Below are 23,253 nucleotides of genomic sequence, written 5' to 3'. Positions count from 1 at the left end.
TTTTAAAACCAACACAACTCCATGGGCCGGGTCTGGCTTTTAGGCCTCAAGTATATGAATTCTGAGGTGAAACCTCCCTCTTTTTAACTTAAGAATTTCTTACATCCGGGGGAACTCCCCGGCGGTCCAGTGGTTAGGACTCGGCGCTCTCACTAAATTTCTTACGTTCTGAGTGTTGGATTTCTGTCACTTGGGTTTCAAGAAAAAGAGAATGGTGCCCCCTGGTTCTCAGGGGTGTGTGCGTGCATCGGGGGTGACGGCGTTTGGGACTAGGGGGACAGGGGGAGGGGCTGACACTGGATCACACCCGCTTCTCGGGGAGTCCAGGCAGCTGCTCAGCTAGCGAACACACAGGCCACTTCTATGAAACATTTATTTCCTTTAAAACCTCCAGAAACATGCCAGAAAATCTCAAGACGGGGATGGGGCTGGGGGGTGGGGGGAGATAATAAAGAATAAAAAAATCCAAATGAAACAAATCAACATATGAAAAAAAAAAAAAAAAAGAAGAAAACCCTGCTGCTATCTTCAGCCATCAGATAGAACACCAAACTCAAATTAAATAGATGTGCTTTGCAGAGATCCTTTAGAAATAACAGACAACAAAACCCAAAATCATAATTTACACTTGTCGATGTACATGATTAGGTCCCCAAAATGATTCAAATGATCTGAAGATATGAGGAGACAACTTAAAAAAACAAACAAACAAAAACGGGTGGGGGAGGGGTGAGCCCCAGGTTAAGGTCTGAGGAAAGGGTGGGGTGGTTAAGTGGTCCTGGAGAACCCTTCCCAAAAGGGACCCGGGAAGAGGGGCAGAGACATCACAGTAGTTGGCCAGGGCTGAGGACCCGGCAGGCCCCCCTCGCAAACCACAGGTGAGGGAGAAGAGATGGCAGACCTGAGGGCCTTTCTCGCGGGGCTGCAGTGCTGCCAGAGGGTGATGGCAGGGAGGCACGATGAGGGTCCTTTTCTCTTGCTCCTTCAACGACTGTGTCCCGTGTGGTCGGTCCCCAGAGCCTCCTTCCCTGAGGTTTCTGGCCCCAGAGAGGAGGCGGCGGGGTCTCCGGACGGGGTTGGCCCTCCGGGTGCTGGCCCCCGGCCGGAGCGTGCTGCTCTCAGCTGGGCCCCCCGGCCTGTCTGCCCACGCTGCCTCCGTCCCCAGCCCTCGGGGGACGCGCCTCGATCCTCAGCTTGAGGTTGGGGGAATCCACAGACTGTGGCCGTACAGACTTGTTCTGGCGCAACTCCACATGAAAAAATAAATATATATATATATTTTTTTTTGTTTGTTTGTTTTTAAAGGAAAAAAAGAAACTGTTTCCTGGGTGAACAGCGTAGTACCACACCGGCTTGGCTGCCTGGCAAGCTGCCCCTTATTGCCTTGAGAGAACCAGCGTCTTGTGGGGTTCGCACAGCAAGGCGCTCCCCGGGGAGCACAGTGACGGTGTCCGACGTTGCTGCTGCTACTGCGGGGCCTACGAGATGGGCCGAGGGGCTTTGCAAAGGGAAACAAAAGCGGAGAGGAGAGGGAGGCTGCCTCCCTCCGGCCCGGACCTCACGGCTCCGTGGAGCCCCTCCTGGTGCCCGGGAGGGGCCGGGGCTGACGGAGCCGGGGAGGAGGAGGGGTGGGCCATGCCGGCTCCGCCGCTGGGCCTGGCCGGGTCAGCAGCTCGCAGGCGGAGAGGCCCAGGTGCCGTGGCCTCTGGCAGTCAAGGGACTGGTAGACAAAGACTGGAGAAATGGTCCGGAGCGTGCAAATACCTTCCCCCTCAAAGAAGTTAACTCTGGATGCTGGGGTTTCCTCGCTCCACCCTGGGACCCCCCAAGAAAATAAGTCAAACTCTAAGAAAGTGCTCCTGGTTGCTTTTTGGAGGATAGGGTAGGGAGGGGGCAATGTCCATGCTTTCTGGAGCCAGTGCACCAGGAACCAAGAGCCCTGGCCCGCTTCCACGCCGGCCTGCACCTCTCCGGGCGTGAGGGAGAGCGGGCTGGTTTCCCACCGTGATTTCTCAGGCAGGGGTCTTGGCCCCATAAGCCCAGACGCTGCTGTACGTGGTGAAGAAACCCGGTTTGGGGATTCCTGGAGCTGTGGGGTTTGGAGACTCACTCCTACCCTCCACCCCCTTCCTACAGCTTCCAATGGCTTGGTCCTAGGAAGAGGCTGGATGCGGATGGCAGGATGGGACCCTGGGGGCAGTGTGGGCGTGGCCCAGCCCCCAGGAACCTCAGATGGCGGCTCAGAGGGAGGCTGGAGACCACGTCACCCTCTGGGGCTCAAGGGCCAGGAGCAGACCCCAGCTCACAGCCCGGTGAGGCCTCCCTCAGGTCCCACTGCCACCCCGAGTGTCCGTGTCCACGGGAGGGCGGTGGGGCCCTGGCTGCATAGCTCGGTCACACCTGCAACCAGAAGCCGGGCTGAAGGAGAGGAGAGCAGGAGCCCCAGGTCTGCCCAGGTGGAGGGGTGGAGGTGGCAGCCTCTCCACCTCAGAGTTCCTTCTTTTCCCTGCAGAAGATCTCGGCGAACTTGCGTAGCTGCTCGCTGGCGGCCTGGGACTCCTCCTGCAACCGCTGGTTGTTCTGCCTCAGGCTGGCCACCTCCGACTGCAGCACGGCCTTGTCCTGCTTCTCCTGCGGGGGCGGGGGCTGCCATCAGCGGGCGCACCTTGAATGGCTCCCCGGGGCCTGCGAGCCCTGCTAGGCCGTGGTTTAGAGCCAGGCTGCCAGGGTTCAAATCCCAGCTCTGCTTCTCAACAGCTGAGCAACCTCGGGCAAGTCTGGGCCCCAGTTTCCTCCGCTCTGAAAGGGGCAGTTGAGAGGTCTCCCTGAGGTCACATATGTTGAGCTCTTAGAACACAGCCTGACGTGCAGTAACTGACAAACGTCACCGTAATTAGGAGCACCTCATTCCACCCTCACAGCCACCCAAGGGTTGGGGACTGTTGTTACCCCCATTTTCCTGGAAGAGGAGACCAGACCTCACACAGCAAGTAGGGGGCTGGGATGTGGATGCAGGGCTGCCCTTCCAGGACAGTGTAACATGCTCAGGCAGTGACTTGTGCAAGGTCACACAGCATTAAGTGGTGGGGTGGGATTTGAACCTGGGCCCCTATGACTCCTGTGCTTGAGACTCCCATGTTCTAGCCGGCCACCTTTTGGCTTTTTACCCAAACATATATAAAACGGCAAGTCAAAGTCTCTTCCACTCTTATTTCCCCTCACTCTTCCACACCCTGGAGATAAGTACAAGGAACAATCTGGAATGTCACCTTCTAGATACCCCTCTGACCCATAGCTGTTAAACATTTTTTAAGTATGACGATGTTCTAGGAAACGGTTTTGCAACTTGCTTAATTTTCTGCTTGAGTTACCGGACTTCTTTTGTATGTTAGTAAATATATAGATTTCTGTTACTACTTTAATTGGCTGCAGGACATTCCGCTGCACGGGTGTCCTGTCATTTATATAACCATTCTCCTGTTGACGGACAGCTGCACTGGCTCCAATTTTTATCACCAGCGGTGCAGCAGCGAACATCCTTGCTCATGGGTTTCTTTGTGCCTGTGCCTGAAATTCTGTTGGACAAGTTCCCACAGTGAAACTGCTGGGTCGACAAGGTACGCAATTACAGTTCTGACAAACGTTGTCCGATTGCCCTCCAAAAAGGCTGGGCCAATTTATTCTCCCTCCAAGAGGGTATGAGGGTTTCTCTGTGTGCTTTACCAGCCTTCCCTACTGTCACTTTTTACTCTTCACTCATGACTACATTCAAAGCTGGGTGGCCTCCCCTAGAAGAGATGGGGTGTGGGTGGGGACGGGTGCCTCAGCCTCGCTGTCCCCCGCCACCCTCCGGGGGGCTGGGAAGTGCAGTGGGGAGGTGCGTGCCACGTGAAGCGGCTGCTTGGCAGCCTTACCTTCTGGAGGTCCGTGTGCAGCTGTTTCAGCATCACCTCCAGTTGGTACACCTTGCCCGTCAGATCCAGCGGTGGCCCCTCACTGGAAAGGCAGGGGGCGGGGTCAGGCTCTAGGCCCACAGCTGGGAGGAGCCCGGGATACAGGCTCCCTCTTGTCCCTGAGGCTCTGGGGAGCCCTTTTCTTGCTGGAGTCCCAAGGGATGCCTGGAGGAGAAGGCCACGCTCCACCTGGCGAGGGCACGTCTGTGGATGTGGATGTGGGTCGTGGGAGCACCAGGCCTGCCGTGTGTGCATTCCTCCCGAGGATGGACCGTGCGTGTGCTTTTGGGAGAGACTCCCCCCACGTATGACCACCTCAGGCGGCACAGTACAAAGAACACCCCCCCCACGCCCATCCACCGAGCCCCCGGCAGGCCCGAGCATCGCTCCGGCACACGGGGCATGTAAGTGGGCAAACGGACGGGAGAGCCTGCCTGGTGGACAGGACCAATAACGATACGGACAATAACAGCCCCCCCGTTACCGAGAGCCCACCCTGTACTGCGTGAGGTCTCACCTAACAGGGCGGACGGTGGTTTCCCCACTGGACAGAGGGGAAACCCAGGCTCAGGCGGGGACTCTGCACCCAGGACCCCAGCCTGTGGCTCCCCCTCTGTGCAGATTCCCCAGGCCTGGGCCCGCCTGGCCCCTGCAGAGGAGGGCGGGCAGCCGAGAAGGCTCCACTGGGCGCTGTGGGAACGCACACACCCGGTAGGGGTGCCGGGGTCGGGGGGGGGGGCGCGTGGGCTGCAGCAGACGAGAGGGAGACGGGGGGGTCTCCGCCTAAGAAGGGGAGAGGACTCGGCCCTCCCGCCTCTCCCACCCTTTCCTCCCTGGTGGTGCTGCATCTTGGGGAGCTGCAGCCACAAGGGGAGACAGAAGGCAGGTGGAGGGAGGTCATCAGTTCAGGGCAAAAGGCGTCCGGAAGCGTGCCCGGAGGTCCCGCCATTTCCACACCCACCCTGCTCCTACCCCTGCCGCGCTGCCCCATCTGTAACCACCCAGCTCTGCTATTATAGTGGGGCCAGTCTTTGGTGGAGGTTGAGTTCTAAAGCCACTGTGTGAAGCAAAAAACAAGGAGAGTCAAAACCACCCTCGAAAATCGCTTGAACTGCCCATAAAGTACAGTGCACGACTGTTGTATACAGAACCCTGCACGATGAGGTGTGCAGATGAGTGTGAAATGCACTACTGAAATCCACGGACATGCAAACATGCCATTTCCATCCTCTCCCCCTCTTTGTAGTTCTATTTTCTGCCAAGCTGGTGCAGTTGAATCTGCTGCACTACATGTGAGATGCCTGCCTCCCCGTCCTCCTCCCTCCCCCGGAAGCCTCGTGAGGGCAGGGCTTGGGCCTCCATCACCACTGTGTCCCCAGACAGCCCAGCACGGGGCCTGCCGGGGAAGAGTGAGAGGTAAATGTCAGGGGAACATGTGCATAATTTAGGAACCTGCAGAGGAGGAGACCCGGGAGCAGACAGACGGGAGGCTGAAGGCCGGGAGCGGGCAGACAGAGGGGGCAGACGAGAGGCCCGGGGGCGGGGGGGAGACTGCGGGGCACTACTTAGCGATTTTCCAAGTTGGCAGTGAAACAATCCTGAGGGCTGATCACAGGGCTGACCCCGACTTGGTCCCTGCTGGGCCCCAGCACGTGGATTAGTCCGAAGTCTGTCAGGTGAGAGGGGCGGTTGCTCCCCCAGCTACTGCCAAGGGGGCCTCTCACCCAGCGTGGGGGAAGGGAACCTCACCTCATGGTAGGGGTAGTCCTGGGGGTCGGGGGCCCCCTCTCCAGGCTCAGGTGGCTGTGGACAGGACTGTGTGCTGGCGGGATGTCCGGGCTCACAGCTGGGTCGTTGAGAGAGAAGAGCGAGACGGCTCTTTGCACTGCCGGGGAGAGGGGGGCGGTGGTCGGCAGGGCTCCCGGCTCCTCCTCACACCACCCCCTCCCCCCAATGACCAACCCCTCCCTGGAAACTCCAGGACATTGCCAATCACACCCCGGTGAGATCACACAGGCATTTAGGATGGATTCTTGCCAAAATACCAAAGCAAATCAGGACACAAACAACAATAACCCGTCCTGATTCTGAGCAAGCCGCCAGACCCGATGACCAGTTTATGCAAAATACAAGGGATAGAGAAAGAAATTAAGTTGCGGCGTGGGGAAGTGACCACCCAAACTGGGCAGAAGTGACCTGGTTTCGTCAATAAATAAATGGTAGGGGGAAAAATGGCCAGAAGTGGATGGGATTGACGCCGGGTGATGAGGACGTGGGATTCATCATCCTAGTTCTGAGAATGTGAAACTTCAAAAGCAAAAAGGAAAGCGAAACAGAGAATATCATGGATACGGAAGAGAGAAAAAAATCTCAGGGGGTTGCCCATTAAAGCAAAGATTCCCGGGTCCCACCCCAGACACGTGACTGGCTCTGGGGGAGGGGCCCGAGCGCCTGCATTTTCAGATGGGACCATTAGGTGATCCTTCTACAATGGCAAGAACTGGCGACAGTCCTGATGCATCCAAAAAGCAGCTGGCTGAGTGAGCCCTAGGACAGCCAGACAATGGAATGTGTGGGGAGTGAACAACCAGAGGAGGGGGTGCGTGTTGCCCTGTGGGGAGAGGGCACCGCTACCTGGCAAAGGCGGGCTCCTTTACATCTCTGTGCTCTTTATATCTCTGTGCTCAAAGAACAGTGCAGTGAAAACCCAAATACCCTTCCCCAAGACCCACCCACAGTTAACGGTTTGCCACACTTATTTTCTGCGTGTGTGTGTGTGTGTGTGTGTGTGTGTATTTTATTCCCTAACCATGTGAGAGTAAATTGCCAACATCCTGGCACTTCATCTCTGTGTACTTTACTACCCATCTCCAAAAAGTAAAGACATGCTCCTATATAATCATGAAACAACATCGTACTCAGGAAATTTAACATTTATATGGTATTACTGTCTAATAGATAGTCATCTTGAAATTTCTCCAATTCTCTAAATAACATCCTTTATAGCTGTGGTTTTCTATCTTGGATACAATATTTCTTCTCTTCGAAAATACTTTTCTATAAACAGTCTCAAACAGGCCCCAAAGCAGAGAAAAGAGCATCACGGGTCCTCATGAACTCATCGCCAGTTTCAACACTTTTCAACATACTCTGGTTCCCTCCCTTGCACTCTCTTTGGTTTTTTTATTCCCCTGATCACTCCTCTCCTTTACTTTTTAAAAACAGCTTATTGTGGTTTAACCAACATACGACCCACTGCGCATGCTGAAAAGTGTACAATCTGGCCTGGTGACTGTGGCAGTCGAGCCTCAGTCGCCTCATCTGTAAACGGGATCCGAATACATCCCTCAGACTGAAGAGCGGAAGAGATGATGTTTGTAAAGTGGTAACGTGCTGGCTGAGGAAATGCTCCGTAACGTCACTGTGGCTGCAGAGTTACCTTCTTCAGGAAGTGCCCCCCACCCCCGAGCTCATCAGGCCTCTGGACAGCAGCGCTGGGCCACTGCCTGGCAGCCACTCCCCACTGGTTCTGGAGCGTAAGGCTGGGGTATCCCTGAGGCCGGGCCTTGTATTCTCTGTCGCTCTCCCTCCTACCATGCCCTCCCCACCCCAGAGGCCTGACTGCCTTCATCCCGTGGCTTGGGGAGAGGCTGCAGGACAGGATGGAAGCAATGAATGGAAGCAAAGAGGGAGGAGCTTCCTCCAGGGCCACCTGTCAGATGTGGGCTGGCTCACACATGGAAATAAGAAGGATGTGTATCGTATGGGTCTGGTTTAACAGATCCTGCTCTGTGCCAGACCCATGCTGGGCACCCAGTGGTGACTGAGACAGCCCCGGGTCTTGCCATCATTAGAAAGCCAGGGCACAGGCAGAGGGGTCAGGGCTATAGGAGCCCAGAGGAGGTGCCTGATCCAGACTAAGGGATATCAGGGAAGGCTTCCTGGAGGAGGGACAGCAAAGCTGTGGCCTAAAAGATGAAAAATGAGCCAGAAGAATATGTTCTTGTCTGTCAGGGTTTCACAGATGAGGGAACTGAGGCTTAGAAAGGTAAAGCCGCTTGCCCAAGGTCACACGGGAGAGAAGTGGCAGAGACTGCCAGCTGTCCCTCATGGTTTTTCTTTCCCCTTCTCGGTAATAACACATCACAAATTTCAGCCTCGCTCGAGGCCTCACACCCCAGCTTGCCCTGGAACAAGGTGTGGCCGTGACACTCTGACCAACGGGAAGCAAGTGTAGGAGGAGTATAAGGCTTTGGGAAATGTCCTCAAAGGGAGGGGATGTCTCCCCCGCTGGTCAGAGCTGGACATGATGGCCAGAGCTCTAGTGGCCTGACTGTGAGGGTGAGGCCCCCCAGGAATGGCAGAGCAGGCGCGGAAGGGGCTTGAGCTGTAATATGTTTGTGGAAGCGCCACACCAGCCCCAGACTGCCCACCCCAGGCATTTTTACTGCATAAAACTTTGTTTGTTTAAGCCATTGTTAATTTGGATTTTCTGCCACTTGCAGCCAAAGTACGTCTAAGCACAATTTGGATTATGGCAATTCTGCACGGTAATAATAACAGCAAGTCCTGTCTGCTGAGCGCGTGTTCCGTGCCTGACACGTTCTACCCACAGGCTCCCCCCGCGGCTCCAGGCAGTTGGGTACAGTCTCATCCCAGCTTTGGAGACAAGGTAACTGGGGGAGGCAGACAGATGAAGGCATTTGCCCAGGACTGCACGGTGACCAAGGGACAGGGCAGGATGTGAGCCCTGCTCCCCCTCATTCTGGAACCCGAGTGCGTCCCCCTTCAAAGCCCCAAGACCCTCCGTGGATCCTTCCAGAACAGAGAAGGGAGGAGGGGTCTGGCGCGGCTGGGTGGAAGGTGCCTACCTTCGTATGCCTTGGCTGCGTTTACGAGGCTGGACCACTCAAGGCCAGCAGCCGTGTCGGGCAGCGGCATCATCCCTGGGTCCAGGCGCCGCAGGGGCCGGTCCCGCCCATCGGCCAGTGAGAGCTCGGAGGCTGAGATGGTGGCTGGGTGGGGAGAGCGGAGAGGGGAGATGGGTGAGTGACGATGTGGGAGAAACAAAGAAACTAACACGTTATGTTACACTTCACACACAATTATGTAACATTATGTAACTGTTACACCTGTTACATATAATTAAACGAGTACACTATACTTATTAGATGATAAATGCCAGGGAAAACATCCAGCAGGGTAAGGGGGTAGGAGCGTTGGATGTTTACGTAGGTACGATTTTAGGGTGCTGGGGGAGGCCTCGCTGAGATGGCCTTTGCACAAAGGTCTGAAGGAAGGGAGGCGGGGCGGGGAGGTGGCACCTGGAGGAAGAGCATTCTGGGCAGCTGAAACAGCCAGTGAAAAAGCCCTGAGGCAGGAACATGCCTAGAGGTTTAAGAAACATTGAGGGGGCCCGCGTGGCTGGGACAGGAGAGGCAGAGAGCAGTGGGAGGTGAAGTCACAGGTGACAGTGCTGGACTGTGTGGGGCCCTGTGGGGCCATGATGAGAACTTTCTCTCTTCCCCTGGGTGACAGGGAGCCACAGGTGGGCTCTGAGCAGGAAGGAGTGTGACCTGTCACAGGTGTCCAGAGGGTCCCTCTGGCTTCATGTGGGGGACAGATGGTGGGCGGGGGGAGCAGGGAGCAGGGAGGCAGCAGGGAGGCTCCTGCGATGGTCCAGGAGTGAGATGAGGGCAGACAGGACCAGGTGGGGCTGCAGGAACAAGTGGACGGATCCTGAGTCTATTTTGTAGGTGCAGTCAATAGTATTTCCTGAGAGTAGATGTGGACATGAGACAGAGAAGGGTCCAGGATGACTTCAAGATCTTGGAGCTGGCACCAAGATGGGGAAGGCTGGGGGTGGGATCAAAAGTTAGTTCCTGGGGGCGTGAGTGTGAGATGCCTCAGACACCTGTGGGGCGCTGGCCACGTGAGTTTTGGAGTGGAGGAGAGAGTGCCAGGCTGCAGATACAATGTGGGGCGCTTCAGCGCATGGATGACGTTTAGACGTGGCAGAGTCACCGTGGGGAGACCTGGTCGGTTCAGGTATGACACGTCGGGCAGAGAAAGAGTCTCAGGGTGTTGGAAGTGACAGATGGCACAAGCACTGCGCCAACAGCTGCATTTGCTGCAGAGATAGAGCGAGACCCCCGTGCTGGGCTTAGGCCCTCGGCCTCAGCTCACCGAGGCCTCACAGCCCCTAAAGGGAAGGGGACAGAGGATGACAGTGAAGCATAGAGGTCAGGAGGTGACTCAGGCAGGAAAAGCCATGTCCCCCCCCCCCAACGAGCGTGTCCTCTCTCCGGGCACCATGCTGGGTGTTACAGGGATCATCTCAGAGTCCCACCTCCAATTAGCCGGGAGGGAGGTGCCGCTATGATCCCGTGAGGCGGAGGGGGCAGCCTACACTCAAGAGCGGGAAGCTCCCTTGCGTGCAGACTCACGCTCGCCGGTAGTGGCACTTGGGTGTGACACGTGGGGTCTGACACTGACCCTGCTCTAAGCCCAACCCCACACGGCTCTGGTGTTCAGAGGGTCCCTGTTAATATCCTATTTTAACCCTGCTCTCTAGTCCAGGGGCACAAACCTGACTGATGACAGATTAGAACGCTCGCTCCTGGTGACAGCACACTAACAGAAAAATGCATGAACAGCTTGTGGTTTTTTTTCCGCGCTTACTGCATATCAGGCATTGAGCTTAGTGTTTTCCATGAAGAACTTGTTTGATTCTCCGATTAACCCAGTGAAGTGGGCACTATTTTTGCCCACGTTTTTACAGGCACAGAGAGGTTACAGCTGTGACTTCAGGACCTGGGCTACAAACTTGAGCCATCCAGCTCTCAGGACGTGTGGTGCTAGTAAGTGTTGCCCAGTGAATGAAAGCACAGGGGAATGAATGAGGGCAGGAAGGATGCCGAGCCCTTGACCTCCATGCTCTCCATCTCCAGCCTCCTAGCATCTCACTACCGAGCGGGTGAGGGTTGCGGGAGCAGCTGCCACAGCCAAGCAAGATATCAGCGGGCGCTGCTGTGAGAGGCTCCTTGGCATGGAGAGCTCTTCATCCGTGAAGCCCAGGCCTGGGCTGACGGCATCTCTTCAGCCCCGACGTGGCTTGGGAAGGGCTCTCGAGCAGGTGTGGAGAGGTGGACAGGCCCAGGGCCCCCGGCCACACTGAGGCCAGATGGGACTCTCTGTGGTTCAGGGGGACAGGGGAGTCAGATGGGCAAAGAGAGGTATATGTGTGTGCTTCATGAGACAGAGGGCCCTGGGCTGTGGTCCCCACAGGGACCCAGACAACCCTGGACCCGGCTCTTAGGGAGCCCCCAGTCCAACAGGGGAGACAGACTCATTCCCACACAGTGACAGCCCGGAGTGAGTGGGGCTGTGATGGGAAAACGTAAGGCAGAGTGAGCAGGATGGGATGGGAGCAAGCCAGGGGGCTGTGGGGGCCCAGAGGAGGCGTCTGACTCAGCCTGGCAGCCTGGTTGGGGAAGGAGGATTCCCTGGAGGCAGCGGCATCTTTTTTTTTTTTTTGATGCGGGCCATTTTTTAAAAAATTAATTAATTTATTTTTGGCTGTGTTGGGTCTTTGTTGCTGCACGCGGGCTTTCTCTAGTTGCGGCGAGTGGGGGCTACTCTTCGTTGCGGTGCACGGGTTTCTCATTGTGGTGGCTTCTCTTGTTGCGAAGCACAGGCTCTAGGCACATGGGCTTCAGTAGTTATGGCACGCAGGCTCAGTAGTTGTGGCTCGCGGGCTCTAGAGCGCAGACTCAGTAGTTGTGACGCACAGGCTTAGTTGCTCCGCGGCATGTGGGATCTTCCTGGACCAGGGGTTGAACCCGTGGTCCCCTGCACTGGCAGGTGGATTCTTAATCACTGTGCTACCAGGGAAGTCCCTGATGCGGACCATTTTTAAAGTCTTTGTTGAATTTGTCACAATATTGCCTCTGTTTTATTTCTTTGTTTTTTTTTGGCCCAAAGGCACGTGGGATCTTAGCTCCCCGACCAGGGATCGAACCCGCACCCCCTGCATTAGAAGGCGAAGTCTTAACCACTGGACCGCCAGGGAAGTCCTGGCAGCGGCATCTTAGTTGAGACTGAAAGGATGAGGCAGAGCTAGTCAGGGGCATTCTGTCTGCCTTGTGTGGGTCTGTGATCTCTGTGCATATTACCCCTGCCCTGGCCCCTCTCTCGCCTTCTCCTCACGACGTGTCAAATGCCTACTATGTGCCAGGCCCTGCCTTCAGCACGGACAGGGCAGTATAGGCAAGATGCAAATGAAGGAGACACAGAGTGAAGCTGAGGGAAGCAAGAGGAACTGCCATGAAGCTCAGCCCCACAAGGGCAGGGCTGCTCTGACGTGCTCTAGTGCCTAGAGCAGAGCCCCGCCCAGAGGAGGTGCTCAAGAAACACCTGTGGAACAAAGGCAATGGAGGGGCAGGCCGGGTGCCCTGGAGTTTAAGATGGGAGGGATGACCCAGGCTGGAGCTTAAGGGAGGCCTCCAGAGCAACAACTGAGCAAAGCCCTGAAGGAGAAGCAGGAGTTAGGTATCAAGAACCGGGTTAGGGGAAGAGCATGGCCAGCAGAGGGACCAGCCATGTGGAATGCCCTGAGGCGAGAGAGTGGGGGACAGAAGGATCCAAGGGAGGGTACTGTGAAGTAGAGGGACTGAGGTGGGGCCCCATGGTGGGAGCCCCAAAACACCAGGGCAAGGAGTATGGACCCAGATACTAGGTTAATGGGGAGCCATGGAAGAATTTTAAGTGGGGAGATAGAACCCCTCAAAAAAGTCCCAGAGCCTCCTCCAACCCATCCCCTGCAATGTACAAAAGGGTTCCATCTAGATGCTACAGGGTACAGGCCCTCAGCTGAAACCCTTGGGGTGGACACATCTCTGAAGTCAAGATTTGTTGGGATTTGATAAAGCACGATGCGCTATACATACATACACACCCAGAAAGGTCAGCAGTACCCCTATTCAACACACTAGCGCTCCTCAACGAAGCAACTGATCGTTCACACCAAGTGGGGTAAAGAAGGACCATAAACAGCCTCACATCCATGCAGGTCGAGCACTGCTGCCCAGTGAGCTTGGCCCAAACTTCTGCTTTGCCTTTCAGTTTCAGAGCCTTTGGGGTTGTGGATAAGGGATTACAGGGTGGGCTGAAGGCACGGCCAACCCCAGCCAGTGCACAGCTTTTTGATGGGGGCCGTGTGCACAGCGCCCCCTTCACTAATTATTTGCTGATGCTGGTCACACCCCTGTACCCCCTTCCCTTCAAGAGCTGGCAGGCCTGGGGGGCGTCACTTACATAAATAAATATTCACGAGGCGATCTGCTTGGTGCTGGAACACGGAGCTGGGGAAGGGGGGCAGCTAATAGAAACCCTCGATCCTCAGGACCCTAGGGATGAGCTCTCCAGTCTGGAGACACCTAGAGAGACTAACGCCCTCTCTCTGGTCTCAGATGACCCCAATCCTTGGGTGCCCCCATTCCTAGGTGACCCCCAGGAGACCCCTGATGCTTGGGCAACAACCCCTTGCTCTGTGGGTGACACCCGGTGCTCAATCATCAGGGCTCCCTGAAGCTCCCGTGCACTTCGGTTCCCTCTGTCAGCTGACTCTGACACTGATGACCCCCAGCCTTTGACCTCTAGGTGATCTGCGTGCTCGTGCCCCCTGCTTCCCACCCCCTCACCCCCAACCAGCTCCTGGGTGCCCGGGCTCACATTTCTTCTCCGGGAAGCCATTGCCGGTGGCAGGGATGGTGCTGGGGCCGCCGGGTGGGTGGGCGTGCTGGTGCTGGCGGCGGGCGGGCAGCGTGCTGGAGGGGAAGGCGCAGGTGCTGGTGAAGAGCACGTCGCTGGGCAGGCCCGGCTCCAGGCCGGCAGGGTTGGCAAAGCTGGGCTCCCGACGCCCGCTGCACAGGCTCTCGTCCGACAGCGTCCGCTGCAGGCTCTTCTGTGGCGACTGCTGCCAAGACAGGGATGGGAGGCGGGACGCCAGGCGTGGTCACGGCCAGGCCCAGGGTCGCCGTCCTCAGAGGCTTCTTCCCGTCCGGGACGTCTGCGGTCTTTACCCAACCAGCATCCATTTCTGCTCCCTTTTTGGTCAACGTACTCCAATTTTCTCCTGGGGATTCCTGCCCGCCCCACCCCCGCTGCAGCCCACCTTATTCTGGAGGGCTGACCCCACCCTCCAGCTCCAGGTGAGGTCAGGGAAGGCAGGGTGACCCGAGCTGGAGCTTGAGAGCCAGTCATTGGTGGGGACCACGCGGGACAGAGTGCTGGCTTCCCCCAGAGCTCAGGCTGGTGGGAGGGAACCCTGGAGAGACTGCTGCCACCCAGGTCCCCACAAGAGAGCTCGCAGCCAACAAGAGGGAGGCAGGGACAAGAGGGAAAAGAAGCAGGGGATATGTGAAGGGACTGAGGACGCCTGCTGTTTTGGCTTCCCCCCACCCCTGGGTCACAAGAGCCTAAATGCCCCCTGGGCCCCGCTCCTGCACTCCCGGTCCTGTGGTCCGGGGGTGGTGGGGGCTGCTTCCACCCTGGGCTCCACGAGAAGGACGTGAGAGCCAGTAAGAGCATGCCGGTCCAGTCACGTGAGCTACGGTGGGGATAAATCCCCTGCAAGCCTGCCAGGCTGGCTCACGCTGTGATCCTGCCCGACCAGCTCGACGTCCTGACTCCTGGCTGCGGAGCCACACACCCAAACAGGCCGGCAGGTGCCGCGGGCAGAGGCGGTGGGCAGGCAGAGGCAGTCCTCCTCCCCACACCAGCCTGTCTGATTGTGTGTGTGTGGGGGGGGGCAGGGGCGGGGCAGCCTCTACGTACTCTGGCGTCTCTCTCCTGCTCGGGTGCCAGGTTGTCCATGATGATGAGTTTCTTCAGGTCGTCCTCGATGGTGGACTTGTAGTTCTTCCGGGGAGAGCGGAGGTCTCGGAGGGAGGCCCTCAACCGCGGCTGCCCAAAGACGTTTTTGGTGTTGCTGTCCACCTGCCTGGAATGAGGGTCATGGTCAAGGTCAGAGGGGTCTCGGGAGGCTCAAGCTGCTTCTCAAGGTTGTCCTGACCCAGGAAGGCTGGCCGCCACTGGGCGAGTGACCACAGCTTCTCCACAACATCTGGTGAAAGTGGGACAGAGGAGAGACTTGGTTTATTCTCTCCCCTCGCTCATCCCACAGATGTTGCCTGGGAACCCACCCTGTGCCATGCGTGTTCTCGGCAGGGGGAGGGGGGGATACAGCGGTGAATGTGAAGCTGACTCCAGTCAGAGAGACTGACAATGAATAAATGAGTAAAGACAGAGACCCCATAATGTGAGGTAGAGAGAGGTATTCTGAAGAGCAAATGGATAGGGATCGCTGGGGATGGAGGCTGGCTTTTCTGAGGGGATGACATCGGAGCGGAAACTTGGAGAGAGGAAGGCAGGAATCCACCTGGTATTGTAGAAGAGGACACAGGGCAGAGGGAACAGCAAGTGTTGGGCTGTGAGGTGGGAACAGGCTCGGTGAGTTTGCGGAGTGGCGGGGATGAGTAGCTGAGGGGGAGGAGGTGAGACCTGGGAGGCGCTGGGGCAGATGTTCTGGAACGTATGAGCCACAGAGGGGACTTGGGGTTGCATCTAGGGAGCCTCTGATCTGTTGAGTGCTAGGTCCTGATGTGCATTTTAGAAGGGTCTCAGACAGAAAAGTGACCCTCATGGAAGCAGGGAGACAGTGAGGAAGGGAGGCAGTTGTTCAGGTGGGAGACTGGGGTGGCCTGGACCAGGGGTTCCAACCACAGAAGAGGGATGGAGTCCCACAGAGGGAGAATCCCCCAAACGGACCAGTCCCTTTGGGCAAGTACAGGGCCAAAGGCAGCAGACCCCTGGCCTGAGTGCTCCAGGGCCTGGCACCAGATCTCCCTAACTTTGGTTTCCTCATCCACCACAGCTCACGCATCACGGGGTGGCTGGGAGGATCCAGACATGAGGTACCTGCACCTGTTCCTGCTGTGGGACCCTGGGCAAGTCACACCACTCCTCTGATCCTTGGTTTGCTCATCTGGAAAACACGCTGACCTCACAGCATTTTGGGGTTTGCTGCAAAGCGCTTGGCCAGCACCTCACAGAACAGACGATGGGGAAATGAGAGCTGCTCTTGTAACTGTTCACCTGAGGCTGCCCGGCGACCTGAGCTGCACATGGTCCTCTCCTGCTGCTCCTAATCCCCTCCGCTGGCTCCGCAGGCCGTCCTCCCCGGCTCCCGGGCCCTCTCCTGGCCAAGGCTGCCTCCTGGGGGCTCTGTGTCCTCCACTCCTGGGACTTCCCCTGAGATCTCCTCTTGCCTTCTGATTCCGGCCCAGCCTTTGGGATCAGGTTTTACTTCCCCAGTGAAAACTAGATCCCTCACCTGAGGTGCTGCCACCCCCCAGGAAAGAAATAACGACAGCTAAGAGGAGCACAGCACCAGGCACGATCCACCAGCCCGAGGGCTCCATGTGTGCGAACCTGTGAAATCTGCGCAGCAGCCCTCCCTGGGAGCCACTATTACTAGCATCTCCATTTTACAGGTGGGAAACTGAGGCACAGAGAGATAAAGTAACTGTCCAAAGTCACACAGCCTATGAATGGAGGAGCCAGGATGCCAGCCAAGGCCACCAGGCCTCAGAGCCCATGGTGTCACGATCACGCTTGGCTGTCACGTTTGTACCATAGAGATGGCATATGAAAGCTGTACAGTATGTGGAGCATAATCACATTTGGTTTAATAATATGCTTTTATATGCTGAAAAAAAATTCTGGAAGCAATTATGAACGATTACTTCTGGGAAGTAGGAGTCTTATTAGGCGGTGGAAAAATGAGATTTTTACTTTTCATCTGCTACAACACCCTTCTGAACTGTCTGAATTTATTTTGCTATAATCGTGTGTTATAACAATAATAATATAAAAACTAGAGCTGACACCTAGACTTCATCATTTTGTAACTCAAGAAAGAAAAAGAATCCTTGAACCCAGGAAGAAATAAGACATCTTGGGCTCTTGAGGGTATTGAAGTCTACGTTTTTTCTCATTTTCTCAGCTGCCAGCCTTGGGATTTTAACAAAGGAAGGAAGAAAAGGTAGTAAGTTTTTTCTTGTTAGGTCGTATTCCTTCTCAAATGAGAATTCCAGGTCTAGGGTAATTCTGGCTCTGTCATTATTAGGGAAGTATGCTCTTTGGGCAAAGGAAAAGCGTTCTATCCAAAAGAGAGAAATAGAGACACAAAGAGAGAAAGAGACGTATACAGCCCAGGGTACATGTTGCTCCCTTGGGAGCTGGAAGGGGATTCACCCCTCCCTCTTCCCTTTTGATTTTGCCATTTCCCAGAATCCTCTGCACAAGGGGAGTATGTGACTCAGCGCAGAGCGCGCCTGAGCCCATCAACCTGGTGAGGGAGCAGGCCGGGCCTCCAGCTCATCCACCGCAATAAAGGGGCGCCGTCCCCGAGGCTCCCCTCTGCAAGGGGTGTAAAATGACCTGCCGAAAACTTTAAAACGTGCACTTTCTCCACCTTGGGAGTTCTACATCTGGGAGTGTGTCCTTTAATGTGCCAGGTGTATGGGGACCCATGTGTGCCAGGTGTGCGGGGACACTTCATGGGGTCCTGTCTATGGAGCAAACAGAATTGGTCAGCAGGGGAAGGGCGAGGCCCCACAGGGAGGGACAGTGGCATCACAGAATAATACTATCTAGCTGCTGAAGAGAAGTGGAGTTGGTCCACATGACATGGGAAGAGGTTCGCCCAGATATGTGTCATGGGAATAAAGAAGTGGTACTTATGGTGCGAAATCATTTTTAGAAAACAAAACTCACACACTGCTTAGCTTGGTATACTTAAGTTTACCAAAGTCTCAGCTCCAAAGGTGGATATGTGGGGATTCACTTTCTAAAAATGTTCCTCACCACAGCCCACGAGGTCCGAAACAATCTGTCCTGCCCGGTCTCAGCCCTCATCTCCTCCCACACAGGCTTCCCAAGGTTCCTTAAACATGCCAGGCATGTTCCTGCCTCAGGGCCTTTGCACTGGCTGCTCTGTCTGCCTAGAGCGCCCTCCCCAGGATTCCCCGTGAATGGCAGCTTCTCATCCATCCAGCTTGGCTCAACTGTCACCTTCTCACCTCCCCTGGCCACCTGACCTTCTGGTGCTCCCTCCCAGCCCAGGTGAGTTCCAACACGCAATCCTGTGCTACTTCTTCACTGTATCCATCTCATGATGATTTGTCCTGTGTGCTTGTGTTTGTGGTTCCACTCCTCCCACCTGACTCAGAGCCTTCTGTATTCTATGTCCAGTGTTGGGAACAAGACCTGCCACATTGCAGGCACTCCAAATTAGTTGTTAAATGTGTATCACATGGAACCAACCTTCCTTCCAACCAACCAGCCAACCTCCCTACCCATCTTCTTCCTTCCTTCCAACCTTCCTTACTCTCTCCTTTCTTTTTCCAACAAGCTTAAATGACTTTTATAAAACAGGAAAAAGTATAGAGATACTTTACTCTCTATACTTTAAAAAGTCAAGCCAAAAGAACACAACTATTCCTTCCCTGCTCTGTTTGGGTTCATTTGCTAAATTGCCTTCCCAGCTCCCAGGACCTCCAGGACTCCTAATTCTACAGTGGAAGCCTGGCTCACTGGAAGAAATCCTGCTAGAACCTTCTCCCCTGACCCTCAACTCCACACCTATCTATCCACTGCAAGTTCCACATGGCTGACACTGTTAGTGGGCTGCTGGGACATGTCTAAAGAGAAAAAGTATGATGAAATTCAGTTTGGAGAGTCAAACTGATCATTTTTGCCCTTATTCACTTTCTTCTGAAAGAATTTTCCAATGTATTTTCTTTTTTTTTTTTTAATTTATTTTTGGCTATGTTGGGTCTTCGTTGCTGCGTGCAGGCTTTCTCTAGCTGTGGTGAATGGGGGCTACTCTTTGTTGTGGTGCGCAGGCCCCAGAGCACACAGGCTTCAGTAGTTGCAGCATGTGGGCTCAGTAGTTGTGGCATGCGGGCTCTAGGGCATGTGGGCTTCAGTAGTTGTGGCGTGCTGGCTCACTAGTTGTGGCTTGCAGGCTCTAGAGCACAGGCTCAGTAGTTGTGGCGCACGGGCTTAGTTGCTCCGTGGCATGTGGGATCTTCCTGGACCAGGGATTGAACCCGTGTCCCCTGCATTGGCAGGCGGATTCTTAACCACTGCACCACCAGGGAAGTCCCCCAATGTATTTTCTAAATTGAAAATTTTAAGCAATAATTTACAATGGCATTAATTCCAGGTTAAAAAAAAAAAACCAAACCAAACTGGGCTTGTGCATCTCTGATCTTTTTCCTTCTTCTCAAGATCTCTGGTCTCCATAAATGCTTAAACCTAATGACCTCTGAGGATAAAATGGACTATTCTCTGACTGCTAAAAAGAATGAGATCAACTTCTATGTACTAATACGGAACTGTCGCTAAGAGTAAGTGAAAAAGGCTGGAGCACAGACAGGAGGTGACCACATGGATAAATAAAAAGGGGCGTAAGGGAAGCAACATTCAATCACGTATGCTCAGTCATGTTCGGAACATTTCTGTAAGGATGCAGAATAAATGAAACAATGGTTGCTTCTGGGGAGGGGAGCTGGATGGCAGGGGGCCAGGGAAGGGAGAGAGGCCTGGTTTCCACTGCATACCCTTTTGTACTAGTTTGGTTTTTATCCTGTGCATGTTTTACCTTCTAAAACACAAATGAAGAAAACATCCAGGAGGAGGTAACTCTCTCTCAAGGTTCTGACTGACAGCATTGGACAGAGCCTCTAATTTGCTCATGTTGTCTGAACTTCCATTTGCCACACTGTGGCATTAAACCACTCACATTAGAAAAGAAAAAGGAAGACAGAAAAATTACAAAGAAGGCTCTGCAGTTAGGACCCGGACAACAGCAACTTCTTTCTCCCGTGACAGAAGCGCCAGGAGTGGAAGGAGACCAATGGCTCCGACTTGTCTGGGCCGGATCCCAGCTGACTTGGAGCTCTGGCCTCCAACTGGGGCGGCTCCCTTGGGGCCGGGTTAATTAAGCTAATTAGCACCACTGTCAGCCAGCCCGAGCTGGGGGTTCTGCCAACCTCGCTGGCGAGGACACTCACCAGGTCTGCATCTCAGGCAGCAGGTGGATTTTCCTGGAAGGATGGCTGGAAGAGGCCGGTGGGAGTGGGGGACAACGCTGCCGTGGGGTGGGGATGCTGTCCCTTCCGGGGCTGCACTGAGCTGGCCCCAGGGCCCCTAAACGTGAGGAAGGAGGGAGCCCGAAAGCCAGGTGTCAACCACTAGATGCCAGTGCCTGTCAGCCCAGCCAACGCTGACCGGGCACTTCCCCATGCCTCACTGCCTCCTCATGCCACCTCTGGGAGGCAGGCACTCCTGTCTTCCCCTTTCGAGGCTGGGGGACCGAGGCGCAGTGAGCTGAGGACACTCAGAACCCACACCTGCCAGACGCGCTGAGCCGCCTGAGATTTGCTCACGATGAACACAGTGCCGAGTGTGCATGGAACGCGGTGACGGCGGCTCTGGGGGATGCGGGCCCTCACCCTGGGGCTGGTGCGTCCCACGGGGCTACATTCCTTTCTCAGGGCCATCACCTCCATCACCTCGCTCTACTGGTGGAGCACTGATGCTCCGAGAGCACCGTTCTGAAACGGTCACAGCGGAGTCGGATTGGGGGCTTGACTCGGGGGACTGCTCGTGACTGCAGTGGTGGTAACGGCAGCAGCAGCAAAGCTCACCTCCTGAGCGCTCACTCTCTCCCAGGCCCCAGGCTGCCCTTCACAAACATTACTTCATCTCATCCCCTCAGTGGCCCTACATGAGGCAGGGCTGCCCTTCTTTTTTTTTTTTTTTTTTAATTAATTAATTAATTAATTTATTTATTTATTTATTTTTGGCTGTGTTGGCTCTTCGTTGCTGCCCACGGGCTTTCTCTAGTTGTGGCCAGTGGGGGCTACTCTTCGCTGCAGTGTGCAGGCTCCTCATTGCGGTGGCTTCTCTTGTTGCAGAGCATGGTCTCTAGGCGCGCAGGCTTCAGGAGTTGTGGCACGCGGGCTCAGTAGTTGTGGCTCGCGGGCTCTAGAGCGCAGGCTCAGTAGTTGTGGCACGCGGGCTTAGCTGCTCCGCGGCATGTGGGATCTTCCCGGACCAGAGATCGAACCCGTGTCCCCTACATTGGCAGGTGGATTCTTAACCACTGCGTCATCAGGGAAGTCCCAGGGCTGCCCTTCTTAAGGATGAGGACGTTTGGGGCCTGGGTCCTCAGGCGTGACCTGGCGGCTTAGCCTCCCAACCACCACTCCACCTTAAGGCAACAAACAGGCTGTTCCCTAGGGCCTGCCCCCTCCTCACTGGGCCTGCCAGCAGGGACGGGGGCCAGCAGGGCAGCAACACGCCAGCCTTTCAGTTGGGCTGAGACCAGCCTGGCGGGGAGGAGGTGCCCAGGACGGCTGAGGACGCAGGGCCGCTGGTTCTGCCTCCTGCTCCGCGGGCTCCAGCCTGGCAACCCATCGGCCTAGTCGTCCCTCACCGCTAAGCCCTGTGCAGCTCAACCTCGGTGCTGGGGTACTCACATGGATTAACTCAGGAAATCCTCACAACTGGGAGGTAGGGAGGACCGTCAGGCCAGTTTAAAGAGAGGGAAACTGAGGGGTTAAAGAGGGGGTAAGCAGCCGATGAGGGAATCCCACCCTGACCCCATGCTGTTCTGTTCCTCTACTGGTTGGGAGAAGGCAGTCCAGTAAATTCAGCGTCTTGGGACAAAGCGGTCAAAACGGGGCTGTCAGGCCATCTCCCAAGGCAGAGCTGCTGGCCCGTCCCACAGAGTTGACCGCAGCCTTCAGCAGAGGGGCCGAGGTGAGGGACCTTCCGTGGCAGGTGCTCTCGGTCCCCTCAGTGTCCCCTCTGTCCTTTACCAGCTCACTCTGTCTTTCGTTTAACAGACCACGCGCCCAAATCCAAGAAGTCAGTCCTCAGAAAATGCACGTCACTGCCTTGGATGCACGTCTTCCCTGAGTCTCTCCCAAGACGAGATGCTCTGTTAGTTATCTTTCTGGGCGTGAATCCTGGTTCTGCCACTTGCAGCTGGGTGACCTGGGCTACGCACTTCTGGCTGTGCCTCGGTCTCTTCCTCTGGAAGTTGCCGGGAGGATCAATGGGGCCAGGTTGGTACAGCCCTAGCCAGCAGCCTGGCTGAAAGGCAGCGCCCCCGTGTCGGCCGCAGCCATTTATCATTCCTCTGGGGATGCATTAGAGGTCCCTGACCAGAATCAATGAGAAAGGAGGCAGATTTGGTAATTACTCCTTTGGGGATAATCTCATAATATGTGGTGACCTGTGGGGACAAATTACAAAACCAACAACCATAATATTTGCAGTTTTTGACCTTAACTGAGTGAATTTGGGCAAGTGACTTAACCATTCTGTACCTCGATTTTTCTTATCTGGAAAATGGGATACAAAGTACCTACACCTCATTGTTCTGTAGTGAAGATTAAATGAGTTAAAGTAGGTACAGGGCTTATGACAGTACTTGGCAGGAGAGGTATCAGTAAACGTAGGTAAATAAGTTATGCAAATGAGTTCTTGTGCCTTGGGATAAAATTTCAGCAACAGAATTACAGCTTAAAAAAAAAAAAAAACGTTTTAGCCTCAAATAATTTAGCTGGAAGTAAAGACAATGTTTTCTGGAAAACTAGGTTAGGTGACTCAGAAGTGTCTTTAAATGACAAAGATATTGTCTCCAAAATGCTCAGGGAGAGTTTGAATAAAACAGCTTTCCGAAATGGGAGTGTGTGGACAAAAGCATGAATTCTAAATTAACATGTTATTTTATGCATGTGATTTTAAAAATGTATCTGTAACTAAATAAATAAACATAAGAAACCATGAAACTATTTTGTGTCCCCCAGTATTTTATATATTTAGTTTACATGTTTACACAACACACATACATATGTAAAAAGCCTTCTTTGGATTTTATGTTGGGAAAAGGGGGGCCGCTGTTTGTTTACGGTTGTCACGTATCCAGGTATGTTTTCTGAGTGCCTACTATGTATGTGCTGGGCCCTGGATGGGGCTCGGGTGTCTCTGCTCTCCCAGAACCCTCAGTCCAGTGGGCCGACGGGGAGGAAGCAAGCCTCTAGGAAACAACTGCCTGATGTGCCCTGGGACAGAGGCTGAGGAAGGGAAGAAGCATGAGGTCAGTGGGAGGGATGAGCCTGGTGTGGGGAATGGGAGAGCTTCTCCGAGAACAGCATGT

At 54.9% G+C, this 23,253-nt stretch overlaps 1 protein-coding gene across 10 annotated transcripts in view; it reads right to left on the bottom strand.

Moving 5' to 3' along the window:
- Window positions 1-394: 394 nt before the first annotated feature.
- SIPA1L3 (signal induced proliferation associated 1 like 3) overlaps window positions 395-23,253 on the bottom strand; it is a 235,554-nt gene continuing 212,695 nt past the window's right edge. For 8 of the 10 annotated variants that reach the window (XM_068527222.1, XM_068527220.1, XM_068527221.1 and 5 more), the window contains 6 exons: window positions 14,790-14,955; window positions 13,686-13,929; window positions 8,825-8,968; window positions 5,703-5,838; window positions 3,915-3,996; window positions 395-2,631 (listed from right to left, as the gene is read on the bottom strand). In XM_068527222.1, the coding sequence (XP_068383323.1) occupies window positions 2,488-2,631; window positions 3,915-3,996; window positions 5,703-5,838; window positions 8,825-8,968; window positions 13,686-13,929; window positions 14,790-14,955 (916 nt within the window). In that variant the 3' untranslated portion in view covers window positions 395-2,487. The other 2 variants (XM_068527225.1, XM_068527227.1) reach the window with 2 other exon arrangements.

Source organism: Eschrichtius robustus, chromosome 19 (assembly GCF_028021215.1).
Source record: "Eschrichtius robustus isolate mEscRob2 chromosome 19, mEscRob2.pri, whole genome shotgun sequence".
NCBI classification, from domain to species: domain Eukaryota; kingdom Metazoa; phylum Chordata; class Mammalia; order Artiodactyla; family Eschrichtiidae; genus Eschrichtius; species Eschrichtius robustus.
The sequence above is the reverse complement of the archived record's forward strand: the minus strand, read 5'-3'. Positions and strand labels throughout refer to the sequence as shown.